This window comes from Pongo pygmaeus, chromosome 10 (genome assembly GCF_028885625.2).
Source record: "Pongo pygmaeus isolate AG05252 chromosome 10, NHGRI_mPonPyg2-v2.0_pri, whole genome shotgun sequence".
NCBI classification, from domain to species: Eukaryota; Metazoa; Chordata; class Mammalia; order Primates; family Hominidae; genus Pongo; species Pongo pygmaeus.
The window spans coordinates 112,419,773-112,438,328 of record NC_072383.2 but is presented as its reverse complement, the minus strand read 5'-3'; the positions used below and the strand labels follow the sequence as shown (position 1 = coordinate 112,438,328).

Here is an 18,556-nt window from a genome sequence, read left to right as displayed (position 1 = left end):
TAATAAGGCCAAGGCATACGGAAAGGACTCAGGATTGGAAATGAATAATTAACCGTGGATATCAGTATCATTGATACCAATACTGTTGTTTTATTGTAACTACTTCACTATCATGGGTTGAATAGTGGCATCAAAAAGATATGTCCAGTTCCTAACCCCTGATGCCTGTGAGTGTGACCTTATTTGGAAATAGAGTCTTTGCAGATGTAGTTAAAGATCTCAAGATGAACTCATCCTAGATTTAGGGTGGGTCTTACATCCAATGACGAGTGTCCTTATAAGATGCAGAAAAGGAGAAGAAGACCACAAGCATACCCACAAGAAGATGGAGGCAGAGACTGGAGTGAAGAAGCCACAAGCCAAGGAATGGCTGGAGCCATCAGGAGCTGAAAGAGGCAACGAAGGATCCTCCCCTGGAGACTTCAGAGGGAGCCTGGCCCTGCTGACACCTTGATTTTGGATTTCTGGCCCCCAGAATCATGAGATAATAAATTTCTGTTGTGTTAAGCCACATAGTTTGTAGCAATTTATTACAGCTGCCCTTGGAACCTAATGCACCACTGTTCAGCAGGCACCACACCCAGCACTGGAAACGCCAAGGTGAGGAAGGGGCCCAGTGTTTCCCTAGATACAATGTCCTCAAAAGCAAGCTCTATCCTGTGACCATTCACAGAAAGGACATGGAGTCACAGTAATGAACATAGGTGTCTATGGCTTCCACCAAACCTAGAGAAGCCTTCCTCAAGTGGGCACTTCTTCCATCACTCTCCAGTGAGAACCAGGAAGTCGAATGCTCAATTCGAACTCAGTGGTGGGTCACAGGCTCTTTGCCTTCTGATGCTGACCTGAGTGTAGCCATAGAACTTCAAGAATGGAGACCAGAATGCTATGACTTCATCCACTCACTCAATGTTTCCAGAGGGCCCCTTCTGTAAAAGGAACCATGCCAGGCACAAGGTCCCTGCCCACACCAAGCCCAGAGCCTGGAGGAGGCTGCAGACCAGTGCACGGACAGACAGGGTGGGAAGGCAGCTGTTGGAGGCAGGGTGGTGCAGTGGTTAGGATTCTGGGCTCTGAAGCCTGCCTAAGCTGGGATTCCAGCTTTATCACTCCCTGACTGTGTGGCCTTGGGCAAGCCACTTAACCTTTTTATGTCTCTGTTCCCTCATCTCTAAATGGGGGACAACAATCACACCACCTTCAGAGGGTGGTGCTTGTGAGGACTAAATGAGAAAAACCAGGCAAGTACTGAGCACAGTTCCTGGCACAGAGTAAGTGATGAATAAAGGCGTCAGGTGATGAAGAAGGCTGGGGGTGGGTAGGAGAGATTGTTCTGGCAGGGGGAATAGCAAGTGCAAAGGCCTGGAGGGAACACAAGGATGGCAGGTTTAGGCACCAGATGGCTCTGGCAAGTCAGAGCCCAGAGGACAGAAGGTCCTAACCTAGTCTGGGTCACAGCCCAAACTGGGGAAGCCAAAATCAGGAAAATGCACCTAGTACTCACCAAATACCATCCCTGATTTCAGGAAGGTCGTGGACCAGGATTTACTAACACAGCTCTATTGACATTTTGGGCCAGATAATTATTTGGGGTGGGGACTGTCCTGTCCACTGTTGGATGTTAGCACCATCTTTGACCTCCACCCACTAAAGGCCACTAGCACCTCCTGCCCCAGTTGTTATGACCAGACTGTCTCCAGACATTGCCAAATGTCTCCTGGGGACACAATTGCCCTTGGTTGAGAACCAAGGCCTTAAACCATCTCTCTCAGATCCTGAAGCCTGGGCCACCTGCCTCTTTCCATCTCTCCTGAAATGTGGCTACCAGATATGGGATGGATGCTCATCTTGACTGTGCTGGCCTAGAGAAGCCTGAGCAAAGGAAAGAGCACTGGAAAAGGAGTCATTTAGGAGCTTAAGGCACTCAGAGAACTTACTAAAATACCAAATCTCAGGTCCCTCCAGGGGACATTCTAGGCTTTTATGATTTGGGATTTTATGATTTATGGATTTGAGCAGCGCAGCAGCATGGAGATGTGCTGCCTTCCCTTCAAGAAAAGCCTCCTTGCCCCGCTGCGGGGGTGTGTTCTGTGGATAACTTCCAGCTCATCCATGTTTGCATCCTTCAAGGTGATGGTTTTTCTGGGCTGCCCCTGGCCAGTGGCTGAGCGAGGCCCTGGGAGATGAGGGCATGATCTCCTTAGGGTGGCACCTGGCCAGTGAGCATGGCAGTGGCACCAGGGCCATGGTCACTTCTGCCCAACTCAGGACTCCTCTAACCACCTTTGATCTGCAGCTCCCCACTGGGCTGGCAGAAATGTGTCATATCTGCACATTTGTGTTCTGACCCAACCCCGTGCCCCATCCTGCTTCCTCCCTTTGTTTTTTCCAGGTGTTAGAGCCCAGCAAACCCTTCACACTTCCAACTAGCATAGATGCTCAGGGTAGAGCCTAGAAATCTGAGTTTCAAAATTGTTCCCCAAGTAAGGCCATTGCTGAGTGAGGTCTGGGAGCCTCCAGGCTACACAGTCTCCCAGTTCTCTGCCAGCGCTGACATTCTAGGGTTTTATGATTTGGGAGGAACTTGATTTGGCCTGGGGGTGTGTTTGCATGGGTGCAATAAACCATGCTGTCACGGATTTTATGGTTTCCTTCTCTGGGCACTGCTGGCAGTGAGTTTGAAAGGCTTCCCACCTGAAGAGGGAGAAGAAACCTGGGCTTGTGTTGTTCTAATTCGAGTTCCCACCTAGAGGAAGCGGCATCTCTAGGTCCTGTAACTTTCTCATTAGAAAGAGTCAGGAGCCACCATTGTCCTCATTTTACAGATGAGGGGAAAAGTGTAACCTAAGGAAGGAATAAGGACATCAGAGTCTGCAGATAGTTTGCGGTGGACTTTAAGATAATCACTTTCTCTCCCTGAGCCTCAGTTTCCTCATCTGCAAAATGAGGCAGTCAGTCATTCATGAACTTTATTGAGTCCTTACTGTGTTGAGCACAGTTATCAGGAACGGGGATTCAGCTGTGAACAAGACAAGTAAGATGGGACACACGTCATGGAGTTTGCATTCTAGAAGGGAGATGGGCAATAGACGGATGAACAAATAGTTTCAGATAGGGTGAGTGCTATGAAGACGGAGAGATGGGGTGATGAGGCAATGATGGGAACTGGGGTGAGGGTAGGCAGTAATTGGATGACAAGAGACAGCGACAATTAAAATGAGACCTCAAGGATGAGAAGAAATTAGCCACTGGAGGAGCTGGGGGAATGGTGTGCCAGGCAGAGGGAACAGCAAATGCAGAAACCTAAAGTGGGGAGGGAATGAGCTTGGTGTGGGAAAGGAACCTCCCAGAGGTGCAGGGGGTGAGGGGATGAGGGTGGAGAGGTTCCCCCTTCCATGAGGACTTCAGCTGTTACTGTCCCTGAGAGGGGCAGCTCCTGGAGTTTGCAGCCAAGGAAAGCCATGGTGAAGCTCACTTAGAAAATGACTAAGGCTTACTTAGGGGATAATTCACTTAGGCTCACTTAGGAGAGGACTAAGGCTCACTTAGGAGCCTCCATTTGTAGGATAAAGGACTTGCCCAAGGCCACAAAGCCTACCACCCCAGCTTCTTCTCCCAGTCATTCCCCTCTAGCACAGGAGAAGGCAAACCAGGCTGGGAAGTGCAGAGGCAGACCCCAATACAGCAGGTGTTCCTCCAAGCAGGCCAAGCTGGGACAGAAGGGGCGACAAATCAGCCCGACAGAGCAAAGCACATGGAGCACTTTGAGGACCTGGACTGCTTCTGCCCAGCTCTGGGCCATGTGACCCCGTGGTCACATGACCAGCTCTAACTACCCCTCCCCGCGGAGGGAGATCTGGGCTAATTGCCAGGGAGACTGGGATTATAAATTGTGTGGGGTTGGACACAGAGAAAGTAGAGGCTGGCATGTAGCTTTAAATGGTTTTCTCCAACTCCGAGGTTTCCCTTTTGTTCCTTAAGCATTTGTAAACCACAAGCTTTGCTATCTCCAGGGATCTGCGCCTGAACTCACTGGTGAATTGGAATTTTTTTCTTTCATTATTTTATTTACTTATTTTCCAGTTTTATTGAGGTGTAATTGAAAAGTTAAAATGGCATATATTCAAGCTGTCCAATGTGATTATTTGATATATGAATACACTGCAAAATGATTACCACAATAAAATTAATTTTTTTAGTGGCCACTCTGGGCAAGGGAGGTACAGTTCCTGGTTTTGAGGCTGTTGTTTTGTTTTGTTTTTGTTCCTGGGAAGCTGCACCCTCCGTGATTGGACACCTGCATTTCTTGGGAAGCTTTTGAATGCTATGACTTCTGGTCTCACCGCTACCCCTCCACTTCAGGCTCTCATGGGTCCACTCCTGGATGCTGTAACAATGTCTTCCCTCTCTTCCCAGGTGCTAGCCAGGATCACTCCCTCCGAAGTCACCCCAGAGGGAGGGCTGGAGGGAGAATGAAATGAAAGAGAGAGGGAGAGAAAGGAAGAAAGAGAAGGAGGGAGAATGGAAGGATGTATGGATTTGGATGTGTGGGCTCCATTCCTTCAACCCTGGCAAATGCTTACTCATCCTTCAGTGTCCATCCAAAATGGCACCTCTTCTTGGGCACCATCTCCAGAGTCTCCTTCAAGCAGGTAGCTACATCCCACAAAACAACCACCCATCTGACCATGCAAGTGTGTGGGGGAATGAAGACCAGCCCAGGAATCTGAGATGAATGTTTTGCTTCTTGCTTTGCCACTGACTCACAGGGTACCCCAAGCAAGTCCCTTCACCTTCTTGGTCTCAGTTTCTCCATTTATACTACTAAGGCAGTGGACCTGATGGCCTCAAGTCTCAACATTTTTATTCCCTGAAAAGAAACTCTTGGTGCTGAGTGGTCTTCTTCTACCCTGACATCTCACCTTTCAAACGCTTGTCTCTTCTCACTCCACCCACCACTTAGCATGTGCTCTTGGAGAACACCCAGGACTCAGGGTCTCTGCATACATCATGAGTCCAGCTCAGCATTTGAGGTGGAATCAGAGGAAAGGAAGGAGAGTGGGGAGAATAGTCAGTATTTTGGCAAGCTCATCATACCTTCCCCCTTTGTCTAGAAACTTCAACCCAATTTCCCTTTGAAGGCACCACCTCCTTCCCCCAGTCATAAATGAGTGAAGCTCTCAAGCCTGGACAACCAAATGCACAGTGATTGGTTCAACTCTGGACCTGTGACTCAAGCCAGACCAAGGGAGTGACATGCAGGGCTTTGCCTGGAACTATTCTGAAAGGGGCACTCTCTTTCTGCTGGGCTACTGATAATATGTGCATCCATGATAGGAGAGCCTGCCTGATAATGAAGCCAATAAGAGAAGAGCAGAGCCAAGAGATGGTGGGAGAGCAGATGCCTGAAAATATCATTTGAGCCCCTGGGTCCAGCTGCACCTGAAGCCACCACTATCTCCTGGACTTTGCAGTTACTTGAGTTCATAAATACCCTTTGGCATTAAGCCAGATTGAGTCTTAATGCATATAGAAACAAGAGAAATGAGAAAAGAAATTGAAAAGAGAGACAGCAGAGAACTGATTCTCTACTAGAGCCTCCAGAAGGAATCAACTCTGCCAACACCTTGATTTTGGACTTGTGGTCTTCAGAACTGTGAAATGATAAACATCTGTTATTTTAAGGTACCTAGTGTGTAACATTTCGTCATGACAGCCCTAGGAAATGAATACAGGGAGGAAAATCCTACCAGCACAAAGGCATGGAGGTGCCAGGATGCCTCCTCTGCCTGAAGAGTAGATGTAGATGAGGCTGGAATTGTCTATCCTAGCTGCCCAGACCCATGTGCCTTTGTTTTATGTAGTTACAGCACCTATGATACATATTTGCTACCACGTATGTCACTATGAACCTCCTCTGGAGGACAGAGAAGTCAAATACCTTAATTATTCCAACACAAGCTTGCGTGAACAGATAATCATCACTACGAGTATATTGTGTGCCTGCTAAGCACCACGCCTGAGATAAGCATTTGCTATGGTTTGAATGTCCCCTCCAAAGCTCATGCTAAAATTTAATTGCCATTGCAACAGTGTTGCAAGGTGAGAACTTTAAGAGATGATCAGATCATGAGAACTCTGCCCTCGTGAATGGATTAATACCGTTATCGCAGTAGTGGGCTCCCCTTTTCTCTTGCCGTCTGTCTCTCATGTTAGCTTGTGTTTCCGCCTTTCACTATGAGATAACACAGCAAGAAGCTCCTCACCAGATGCTGGCACCTTGCTATTGGACTTCCCAGCCTCAAGAACTGTGAGAAATACATGTCTTTTCCTTATAAATTACCCAGTCTGTGGTATTCTGTTATAGCGGCAGAAAGTGGACCAAGACAGCATTTTGCATACATTATCTGTCTTATTAAAAATAATGTTTTTACCCAGGAACATAGATTCAAGTTGCCCTGAATATACATTATCTCCCTACATTATCTCTTTTAATCCTCACTTATTAGGTAGATACCGCTATTATCCCCAGTTTGCAGGTAAAACCTCAAGCTCCCAAAGAACTGCAGCATCGAGGAAAGTAAAACCAATAGCTACCATGTTCAGTTGTCCCCTTTACCCATGGTACAGTACAGTACACTAAGATATTCTGAGAAAGAGAGAGTCCACATTCACATATCTTTTATTGCAGTATATTGTTACAATTGTTCTATTTTATTCGTTATTGTTGTTAGTCTCTTATTGTGCCTAATTTAGAAATTAAGCTTTGCCACAGGCATACGTGTATAGGAAAAAACAGTACGGATGTTCCTCAACTCACAATAGGGTTGTGTCCTGGTAAACCCTTCGTTCAGTTGAAAATATCTTTAAGTTGAAAATGCATTTAATACCTCTAACCTACCAAACATCAGAGCTTAGCCTAGCATACCTTAAACATCCTCAAAACACTTACACTAACCTACAGTTGAAACAAAAATCATCACACAAAACGTATTTTATAACAAAGCATTGAATATCTCATCTCTTAATTTTATTTTATTTTATTTTATTTTTGAGACAGGCTGCTCTGTTACTCAGGCTGGAGTGCAGTGACGTGATCATAGCTCACTGCATCCCTGAACTCCTGGGCTCAGGCCATCCCCCCACCTCAGCCTCCTGAGTAGCTAGGATACAAGTGCGTGCCACCACACCTGGCTAATCTTTTAATTTTTATTTTTGTAGAGACGAGGTACTATGTTTCCCAGGGTGGTCTTGAACTCCTGGCCTCCAGTGATCCTCCCACCTTGGCCTCCCAAAGTGCTGGGATTACAGGCGTGAACCACTGTGCCCAGCTTCTTCTTATATATTGAATACTGTACTTAAAGTAAAAAATTGAATGGTTGTATGGGTACTGTAAGTATGTTTTCTGCTGAATGCATATCACTCTCACACCATTGTAAAGTCAGAAAATTATAAGTCTAACCATCATATGTTGGGGACCATCTGTGTATTACTATCCATGGTTTTAGGCATCCACTAAAAGTCTTGAAATGTATCCCCCTCAGGTCAGGGGGCACTGCTGTAATAATAAAAACAGCTTGCACTTCCACAAGATTCGGACGTGCCAGACCTGGACGTGCCAGGTCTAAGAGCTTTGCATGCATGTTAATTCATTTCACTCTCACAGTAACCTGATGAGGGACTTACTATGATTCTTCCCATTTTACAGGTGAGGAAACAGAAATAAAAAGACACTAAGGGCTTGCTCAAGCTTGAGCTGGAATTTGCACCCAGGCAGCCTCACTCCAGCGGTCTCTCATTTCCTGCAGGCCTGTCAGGTGCCAGGCACTGTGCTGAGCATTCTACGTATTTCATCCTCCCAGCCTCTCAGTGACCAAGTGCAGAAACTATTGTGACCATTTCATACTGAATATTTGAAGGATAAGCAAGTGATCGTGGCACCCAAAGGGACACTTACTTTGGTGTTTCCTTCATCCTTATTTGGTTTTGGACATGTTCCCTGCCTAACTCACCAGACTCCCCAAGGGCATGGAACATGTCTAATGGAGCCTCGGATCCCGCATGTATTGCACGGTTCCTGGCACATAGGAGATGCTCTTGTTTCTTGAACTGACCCATCATCTACATGCCCTCTTGCATGTGACATGTCCTGGGAGGCCTCCTCCTCTCATGACTGCCGCAGCCATGCTCACTGCCCTGGGCACCAGAAGGCAGAAGGCTGGTGAAGCGATTTGGCTGAATTCACTGCCTCCCTCTTGACAGAGGCGCCAGGGTGAGGAGGGGGAGGTGGCAGCAGGATCCACTACAATGGTACCCGGATAGACCTATATATCACGCAATACAAATAGAGCCACTCCGAGAAGTATTGAGCAGCGTGCAGGCAGACAGTGCGAGGGAAGCTGGCCTCCTCATCCATCAGCACCACTGCTGCTGCCCAGGGGTGAGGACCATGGTGGGGCCCCTTGCAGGTGCCCCCACAGAGCCCCCTGCCCCTAGATGCCCCCTCTGCAGATGGGTGGAGGATGACAGTTGCATAGGGATAGGATCTTATTGTATAAATCTCCTTTTGTGGCCCTGTCTGTCCTGGATCCAAGCAGGAGGGGTGGTGGGCAAATAGAAAGTGACAGCAGGACATTTATTGTTCTGATGGACCAATAGGGAAGCCGGGGTGGAGGCCAGCGGGGCAGCAGATAGGTCATTGTGGTCGGTGGTACATACGACCGATAGGATCTAGATGAGTCCAAGAGGGATGACTGCAGAGACAGCCAGCCCCCACCACAGCCCCATCAGTAAGCCTGTGGGTAGGGAACAAGCTGGACAGCCCTCTGCAACCTGGCATGGATGGGTGGAAGGTGTGGATTTTCACGCCAGGTTGGGGAAGGTGGATAAAAGGGTGGCAGTGGGAACAGCTTGGGTGGTGATCTGGGGAGAGGACAAGAGACCCTTAGATACATACTGTCTCTTTCACATTCTATCTTTCCATGTCTCTGCCTCTGTCTCCTCATCTATGTTTGGTTTTCCTTTTTCTCTCTTGTCCTTTTCCTTCTCTTCCCTTCATTCCTCCTTCTCTTCCCCTTTTCCCTTCCCCTTCACTCTCTCCATCTCTTTCTGTCTCTCCTTCCCTCCCTCTCTCTCTTCCTCTGTTTTTTCTCTGGGTGTGGATGTGACTTTCTTATTCTCCCCTCCTCCTCCCTCCTTCCCCCCCTCTCCTCTCTCTTTATAGGTATTCACTACAGCTAGCATTTATTGGGTGTGTGCTTTGTTCTGGACACTGTCCTGAGCTCTTCACACTTATGGGCATTCATTCCTCAATCCTCACACAGCCAGTGAGGCAGATATTGCTCCTGGCTCCTGGTATCTCTTTCTGAGGGCCTTGTTTGCATCTGGACCCAGGATGCTCATGTGTGACTTTTCTGGAATCCAAGCACATTGTGGCTGTTAATAGTGATGATGATGATGATCATGATAATCGTGAAGATAAAAAATTATCAGGCATTTTCTCTGTACTAAATCTTTTATGTGTATCATCTCCAGGAATCCCCTGGGCACCTCCAAGAAGTAGGCATTATTATCCCTACTCTACAAATGAGGAAACTGAGGCCGAGAGAGGTTAAATGAGTCGATCAAGGTCACACAGTTGGTAAGACATGAAGCAGGGCTGGAAACAAGGTCTTCTGGAACTTCACCTCATTGATCTGCTACAGGAGGGAGTCTGGGAAGCCAAGGGAAGCCCAGTCAGGGCTGGAACTCTGGTCAACAAATCATCCCTCCCTGGGAACCTGGCTCAGGGGCCAGCCCCATCACTGTCTCAGCAGAAACCATTGGTCATCTTAGCTATAGCCTTTCACCAAGGAAGAATGCCTGAAATCATATCCATGCCCAGGAAAGGCTGAGAGTTACAGCTGAGCTTTCCATCAAGATGGCTGCTCTTGACTCAGATTGGGTCAGAAATTAAAATAGCAAATTCAAGTTTATAACACTTTGATCATGGCTCACATACAGTTCTTCTTTAACAAAATCCCTAACATGGAGTAATCAATATTTCTGAGGCGTGTGCCAGGTCAACACCCTTCTTCACCTCACATTCCCTCATTCCCTAATGGGGAAAGCCCTTGGGAGCCATGTTGGTGTCATGTGACCCTGCCTCCCAGGCTGATTGGATCAAGGGTGATCACCTGATCCAAGATGGGCTAATCAGATCCTCTCTCACCTAAAGTTTGGAATTGGGAATCTAATCTTTTTCTTTTTAATTTTTTAAAACTGTCACATAAAATCGTTTTATTATTTTTAAATTATGTAAATAATACATGCTGATTGTAAAAAATATTCAAACTTTTACATAAAAATAGAAGGAAGGCAATAAAAATTACCTGAAAGCCCATCATCTTGTTAGCCATTTATATTTGGTGACCATTCTTTCATTCATTTCTTTGTGTATTAACTCACACACATATATCTAATTTTATATAAATGGAATTTTAAATGAATGGGCTCATGTCACATGTGCTGGCTTAAATATGGTCATTTTTTTTTCTTATAATAGAGGGGTTTTTTTCGTTATTCCTCCCTCACACCCTCTCTCCTCACTTTGTCCTCTTCTTTTTGCGTACCTTCCACTTCGTTACCCTCCCCCACCCCAGACCTAGCCCTAATAACCAGTTCATAACCTGATGTATATTTTTTTGTGGTAAGCTGCATAGTGGTCTCCAAAAGAGATCCATGTGGAACCTGTGAGTGTTTCCTTATATGGCAAAAAGGACTTACAAATGTGATTAGGTTAAGGGCCTTGAGATGGGGAGGTTATCTGGATTATCTGAGTGGTCCTAATGTAACCACAAGTAACCTTATAAAAGGGATGCAGGAGGAGTCCACGTTAGGGAAGAAGGCAACGTGAAGACAGAAGGAAAGAATGCAGTGATGCAGGTATGAGCCAATGAATGCCAAAGCAGCCTCTAGAACCTGGAAAGAGCAAGGAATGGATTCTTCCTTGGAGCCTCCAGAAGCAGTCAGTCCTATCAGCATCTTGCTTTTAGCCCTGTAAGGCTGATTTTAGATTTCTGACCTCCACAGCTGTAAGAGAAAAAATTTGTGTTGTCTTCGGCCACTAAGTACATGGTAATTTTTCACAGCAACAATAGAAAACCGTTACAAATTTTAGTGCCAAGAGTGGAGTGCTACTGTAACAAGTACCTACACATGTGCAAGTGGCTTTGGAATTGGGTGATAGGTAGAATCTGTAAGAATTTTGAGGCACATGATAGAAAAGGCCTAGATTGCCTCAAACAGACTGTTGATACGAATGTGGTTGTTCAGCATTTTGGGCGGCTGAAGTGAATGGATCACTTGAGCCCAGGAGTTGGAAACCAGCTGGGGCAACATGGCAGAACCCCATCTCTACAAAAACTACAAAAATTAGCCAGGTGTGGTGGGACATACCTGTAGTCCCAGCTACTTGGGAGACTGAGGTGGGAGGATCGTTTAAGCCTGGGAGGCAGAGGTTGCAATGAGCCAAGATTGTGCCACTGCACTCTTGGGTGGGTAACAGAGCAAGACTCTGTTTCCAAAGAAAAGAAGAGAAGAGACAAGAAAAAGAAAAGAAAAGAAAGAAAAGAAAAGAAAAAGAAAAGATGTTAAAGCTGTTGCCAGTGAGGGCTCAGAAGGAATAGTAGACCAAGATGGAGAAAGTCCGTATCATCTTAAGAGAGTATCTAAAGCATCAAAAACTCTCTGATGATAGAAATACGAATACTAATGATTCTGCCAATGAAGGCTCAGAAGGAAATAAAAACACATTTTTGGAAAGTAGAGGAAAGGGGATACTTGTTATATAGTGTAAGAAAGCCTAGCTGAATTCTGTCCTGCAATTATGTGGAAGCCAGAACTTGGAAATGATGAATTTCTATATTTTAGCTGAGAAGATGTCCAAGCAAAGTGTTGAAAGTGTAGCCTGGCTTCTTTTTGCTGCTTAAAGTAAAATGTGAGAGGAAAGAAAAAAATTCAGAGAAGAACTATTAAACAAAAAGGAACCAGGACTTGAAGATTTGAGATATTATTAGATTATTCGGATTGCAAATGATGCTAACATTAGTAGATTCCCTGTCAGCAAAGCGTGCTCTGGAGAGAAAGCCAAGGGTATGGCTGGAAAGCACCTTACCAGTGCCTCAGAAAGACCCAAAGGTCACAGTATCGAGTCACATACAGGGCTTTTGGAGGGATTAAACATGTGACTTGTTGATGATTCCCTCAGCCATCTCAGCAGAAGACAGGAATAGAGATGAGACAATCCAGGAAAGATTTGTGGAGGAGCCTCTTGTCTAATGAAGTGAGTCTCTGTGACATGCATGGGAAATCCACAAGGTTTCTGAGACTGTTATACCAGCAGAAACACTGTCACCTTGGACTAAGAGGGACAGAGAGATGACAAACTAAAAAAGGCTATCAGTCTCTCAAAATTCTTTTTTTGTTGTTGTTTGTGAAAGAGCACGCTTTATTGGGAAGCAGACTGCTGCACAGTGACCAACAGACAGGCCATCCAATGGGCACTTACACATCGTACTCCAAAAGACACAGGATGTTTTGCTAATAAAAATCAATGGGAACAGGGATTCCTCTGGGCAACTCCCCCAACCTCATCCCTTTCAGGGACTGAGAAATCTCCCAACCATTTTCCTGATGGCAGCCATGGTTCATTAGAGATACAGCCCCTCAGGGGTGCCTTCCTGTTTCTTATAAAGAACATTTTCTTTAGATTTTTTGAAGTCTTCATTTGTTACTTTCATTCTACGTTCTCTTAAGGCCATCAGACCAGCTTCTGTACAGATTGCCTTGATGTCAGCACCAGAGAGGTCATCTTTAGCCATGATCAAGTCTTCCAGGGTTACATCATCAGCCAGCGTCATCCTGCTTGTGTGAATCTGAAAGATGTGCTTCTTCGTCTTTTCATCAGGCAGGGGGAACTCAATCTTCCTGTCAATGCGGCCTGGTCTGATAAGTGCTGGATCCAAAGTTTCTATTCGGTTTGTGGCCATGATAACTTTCACATCCCCCCTAGAATCAAATCCATCCAGCTGGTTCAGCAGTTCCAACATTATTCGCTGAATTTCTCTCTCACCACCAGAATTGGAGTCATATCTTTTTGTCCCAATGGCGTCAATTTCATCAATAAACACGATGGACGGTGCATGTTCTTCAGCAACTCGAAACAATTCCCGTACGAGTTTGGGCCCATCACGTAGGTACTTCTGAATAAGTTCAGAGCCAGCCACTCTCAAGAAAGTGGCTGAGGTTTGGTTTGCTACTGCTTTGGCTAACGAGGTTTTACCTGTGCCAGGTGGACCATAGAGAATGACCCCCTTAGGAGGCTTTATACCCATCTCTTCATTCAGGATGGGTGAGAGGAAGCCCCACAGATTCCTTAATTTCCTGAATTTGGTTGTCCAACCCCCCCAATATCTGCATAGGTCTCCTGGGGGGCCTTTTCCACCTTCATCACTGTGACCAGGGGATCTGTGTCATCCATCAGCACCCCTATCACGGCATGCACCTTGTGGTTGAGGAGGACCGAGCAGCCAGGTTCCAGCAGATCTTTGTCTGCAAATGAAAGAATGCTCACGTAGTGTTCTGAGCCCACAGATGTAGACACGATGGCATGATTGTCATCAATGATCTCTTCCAAGGTTCCTACTGACATCGGGGTCCCCCTCAGATCATCCACTTTTGATCTTTCCTCCTCTTGCTTTTCTTCTAATGGTTTCATGTGTTCCTGATTTCTAATGAATTCTTCCTCCATGAGAAGATAGTCTTTAATTCTCTCTAACTTCAGTAATTTTAACCGGCACTGAGTGTGAGGTGTCACCAGTGGCAGTTTGCTGGCAGCATCTGGTCCCTTTGTTTTCTTCTTTTTCCCCACTCTAGTTGGTACAGGAGGTTCATATTTCTTTTTCTTGTCCTTGTCATCCTTCTTGCCACCTCCAGGACCATGACCACCACTCTGACTTTGACCCATCTCGCCTTGGCCACTCAGTCTCTCAAAATTCTACAGGCAGGAAATAGGCTGATGGTAGTACTCAGCCGAAAACATGCTATCATTTTTTTAAATAAAAAAAAGTAAAGAAAAGAAAAGAAAGATGGCTGGGTACAGTGGCTCATGCCTATAATCCCAACGCTTTGGGAGGCCAAGGCAGGAGGATTGGCTGAGCCCAGAAGTTAGACCAGCCTGGGCAACATGGCAAGATCCCATCTCTACTAAAAAAAAAAAAAAGGAAGATGACTCAGAAAGCTAAGCCAAGTGCCCAAATGGCAGCAGCAACAGGAAACTAGTACACTTTCCAGACTTCCAAACAAATACACCTTGCCTTGTCTATGTTCTGATCACCACATTGAATTATCTGTTGCTGACTGAGGATATGTAAACTCAGCAGGTACAAGGTGACCACATTAAACCATATGTGTAGATCTAAGTAGTTGTAACTGGTATGGGGAAGCCTGGAGAGAGAGAGAGAGAGAGAGAGAGAGAGACAGAAAGAGGTTGGGGGAGAGGGAAGACCGGGGAATACAGAAGAGATGCTCAGTGCATGGGGTCCTGACAACCTCCCCTTCTCTGCTACAGGGGACTCAAGTGCCAGCTCTCCTTCCTGTCCTTGGAACCAGCGCACACACTGTCCTTCTCAGTAGCCAAGAAGTTTGCTTCCTTCTCGTCCAGGGTTCTCTTCTACAGTTTTTGAGAAAAAAGGTTTTGCAACAGGTCTTCTGGATCTACTGTCTGGAACTATGTATCCCGGTGATGTCAGCTTCTAACTGTTCCTCCCAGGAAAGCCTACAGTTTTGGAGGAGCTGTCATCCTCTACAGAGCTGGCCCAGTGGAGGGCTGATAAGGGCAAGTGGTACACTTCCCACTCTACCAACCCCTCTCCCTTTAGATTTCCACCAAGCCAGTCACATCAGTCTGGCCAGTGAGTCAGAGTTCATCAAAGGGCTGTGTGACCTTCAGAAAAATAGTTAACCTCTCTGGGCCTCAAATTCTTCATTTCTGAAATGGGCATTATAATAGTGCCCATCTTATAGCATTGCTGTGAGGGTTAGTTAACAAACTAACAGCATGTTGTGAAAATGCTTAACACAGTACCTGGCACAGAGTAAGGGCTCAATAAAAGTAATAATAATATTACATATTAGACTAAGGAGTTGGTTACTATTTCACTCATTGCTGCTGCTTTCATTCACAGCTGCTAATCCATCAAAATAGTTCTCTTTTTTTTCCTTTTTTAGGCAAGGTCTGTCTCTGTGGGCCAGGCTAGTGTGCAATGGCATGCTCTCAGCTAACTGCAACCTCCGCCTCCTGGGCTGAAGCCAACCTCCCACCTCAGCCTCCCAAGTAGCTGGGACTACAGGCATACACCACCATGCCTGGCTAATTTTTTGTTGTTGTATTTTTTGTAGAGATGGGGTTTCACTATGTTGCCCAGGATGTTATAAAACTCATGAGCTCAAGTGATCTGCCTGCCACAGCCTCCCAAAGTGTTGGGATTACAGGAGTGAGCCACCACGCCTGGCCCATCAAAGTAGTTCTTATTAAGCACTGGCAAGGGGCTGAAAATCATCTGTAGTATGTTTAACCCCAAGACTGCTTTTAAAATTGAATGTAGGAGATTCCCAGCCTCTTCCAGGGTCATAGCAATAAGGCCAGGTGATCACTGCCATGTGGAACTAGCTCTTTTCACCAGCTTAGATTTGCCACTTTCAAATCAGTGGATCTCATCTCTCATCCACTGATTAAAATCACCTGGGAGTTTCAAAACACTGCTAATACCTGTTGACCCTGAATATCTGAGCTTGTGGCCAGGGCACTGGTATTTTTAAAAGCTTCCCAGTTAGGGTTGCTAAATTTTTTAGTATAAGTATATCCCAAATTTTGCATGGGATATACTCATATGCCCCTAGTTATTCCTTGTCTGTCTGAATTTCTAATTTAACTGGCCATCCTGTGTTTTTATTTGCCAACTCCGGCAACCATATGCCCAGAAAATTCTGAGGACCCAGTGAAGATAGGGTAACACTGGGGTCAGTGACATCCTTTGCAATTCAAAAAATCCAAAGAGCTAACTCTCACAGTAAACTGAGGGCTAGGCTTCAGCGCCATACTGTGGTTGGGGGGTAATTTTCTCACCACTTGTATGGACATACTAAGGCATACCACTCTCAGAGACTCTCAAGAGAAGTGAGAGTCTGGCACTCAAGCCTGTCTGCAGATATCCTGCCTCTGCTACACCCACCCATGTCTGTTCGCCATGGCCGTTTTACACATCACATCCATCCCCACAATATAATGTACTTCTGTGTGCTGTAAGCAAAACCCCTCTTATTACACTTTGTGTAAGAGCCTAATTTATTTGCTTTAGGTCTAAAGTCCACCAGGTCAGGGAGCAGGCCTGTCTCATCTTCTAGTCTTCTATTGTATCTCAATACAATGCCTGGGACAGGAGAAACACCCAATACGTATGGGCAGAATAAATAAATGACACAGTTCTGGGGTGGCAGCAGATCAATTTCCTGGTCTGTGTCTCTTCAATGGACAAGTCGATACATCTCTGCTGCTCCACGTGTAGTCCATGGACCAGGCCCATTCTCATCACCTGGGAGCTCATGAGCAACGCAGCATCTCAGGGTCCCACCCCAGACATCTGCATCGACTGATCCAGTTCACCACTCGCTCAAGGGTAATTGCAATAAGTCTCCAAGTCTCAGTTTCCTCAGCTGAAAAATAAAAGGTAATAAAGCCCTTTACTGCCTCTTCCTAGTGCTGTTGCCATATCAGGTGAGAGAATGGACTGTAAGGTGCAAACTTGAATACGCCGTTTACAAGATGGCATCATTCCTGTTATGAGTGGTTGGAGGGTTATAAATAGTACCCTGCTTCCTCAACTTCCTTTCTAACTAACCCTCTTCCTCTCTTTGTTTCTCTGCTCCCAAGTTCCCAGTCCCTAAATGAAACCCAGCTTCCCCTTCCTGCTTCTCCTGCCCGCCCCTCCCCTTGGAGTCTCTCATAGCAGGCAGAATTGTCCAGGTGCTTGTCAGTTTTTGTGGCTTGAAACAAGCTTTTGCACGTGTCCGTCTGAAGGAGGTCAGGGTGGGGGTGGCTGGGGGGTGAGTGGGACCAATTCAAACAGGCTCAAGTCCCCTGCGTTCGGTTTTGTCTTGTTGCAAATGTGTCGTTTGATGCAGGCCTGATCAAACACGTCCCTGAGCTGGAGGATGTGGGGATGGAGAGAGGAATTAACATTTTTCTCTCTGCTGAGCCTGCCGGCGTCCCGCCCCCTCCTGCATTCGGCCTCATGGGGATAGCATCCAATTATAGATGGACCTCAAAGTCCAGCGTCTGCCTTCACATCCCGCACCAGCTCCTGAGGTTTTCAAAGGAGTGAGCTAACATCTATTAATGTTTTCGACGTACCGAGCTGTGTGCTGGGTGCTTTACAAACATTTTTATGGGGTTACTGGGGGAATAAAATGAAACACAGGGTTAATGCATTTCCTGAAATCGAAAATTCCATCAACTGTAGCTTTGCCCCTAGATTTAATAACAACTACATTAAATGTATAAGTCTGCTGCTTTCTGGCCATTGAAGGGTGGTCCGTGAACCAGCAGCATCCACGTCACCTGAGAACTTGGGAGAAGTGCAGAATCTTGGCCTCCACCTCAGACCTCCTGAATCAGAATCTGCATTTTTAACGACACCCCCAGGGGATTTTTGTGCCCACTGAAGTCTGAGAGGCACTGGATTAAAAAACCTATTTTGATTTTGGCATCATTGAAATATGGAGGGAAATGCATGTTTTCGAATCAAGAACATAGGGAGGTTTTCATTTCAAATGAGGAAATTGAGGCTGAGAGAGGCAAAGTTACTTGTCCAAGGTCACACAGCTTGGAAATGACAGAGCCAGATCTCCAAGGGCCGTGCTGTCAGAAGCTTCAAAGGGAGGGATTAGGAGTGGCAGCAGCAGAGGAAGGGATGAGGGAATTTATCCCTCTCATCTTCCCACCACACTACACTTTACTCCACCCCTCAAGTGGAGGACATCATTGTCATCAGTGATAATCAATACGTGGTTTTTGATGTCAGCTGAAGATAGTTACCAAGGACCAGCTGTGTATTCTCAATCACCTTGAGAGACTGGCCTTGCCAACCGGTATGAGCCTGGCTGTGAATATTTCCAGGTTTTATAAAATGCTTTGCAGAGCTTTCATGCTGATGATGTTGGTGCACCAGATTGTAATTAGCAACTACTGGGCGATCATCAGCATGGAAGAGCTTCCTGTTTGCCAGGCAGGTCTCGTATATGTGTCACTCCCTCTGAGAGGCCTTTTCTGACCATGTGGTCTCAGTGTGGTCTTTGTCTGGCACATCACCGTGTCTTAACTCTTGGTGTGGCACTTGGCATTGACCGACATGATGTTGCTTATTTGACTTGTCTTTTGTCTGTCTTCCCTAGCTGGAAAGTCAGCCCCAGAAGGGCAGGGATTCAGACCGGGTGTGGTGGCTCACACCTGTAATCCTAG

At 46.1% G+C, this 18,556-nt stretch overlaps 1 protein-coding gene and 1 long non-coding RNA gene across 2 annotated transcripts in view; one reads left to right on the top strand and one right to left on the bottom strand.

Moving 5' to 3' along the window:
- The window catches only part of LOC129010068 (uncharacterized), a 28,810-nt gene extending 22,371 nt beyond the window's left edge, over positions 1–6,439 (top strand). Inside the window, exon 3 of the long non-coding RNA XR_008492917.1 lies at positions 4,417–6,439. This is a non-coding gene — a long non-coding RNA (uncharacterized LOC129010068). The remainder of the gene's footprint in view (positions 1–4,416) is intronic.
- A 6,034-nt stretch (positions 6,440–12,473) lies between these two features.
- On the bottom strand, positions 12,474–14,015 carry LOC129010066 (26S proteasome regulatory subunit 4-like). Its single transcript, XM_054443793.2, is given in 3 exon segments — positions 12,474–13,380; positions 13,382–13,446; positions 13,448–14,015. Coding segments are annotated over 3 exon segments (1,314 nt in total). The 5' UTR covers positions 14,006–14,015; the 3' UTR covers positions 12,474–12,689.
- Positions 14,016–18,556: the final 4,541 nt, after the last annotated feature.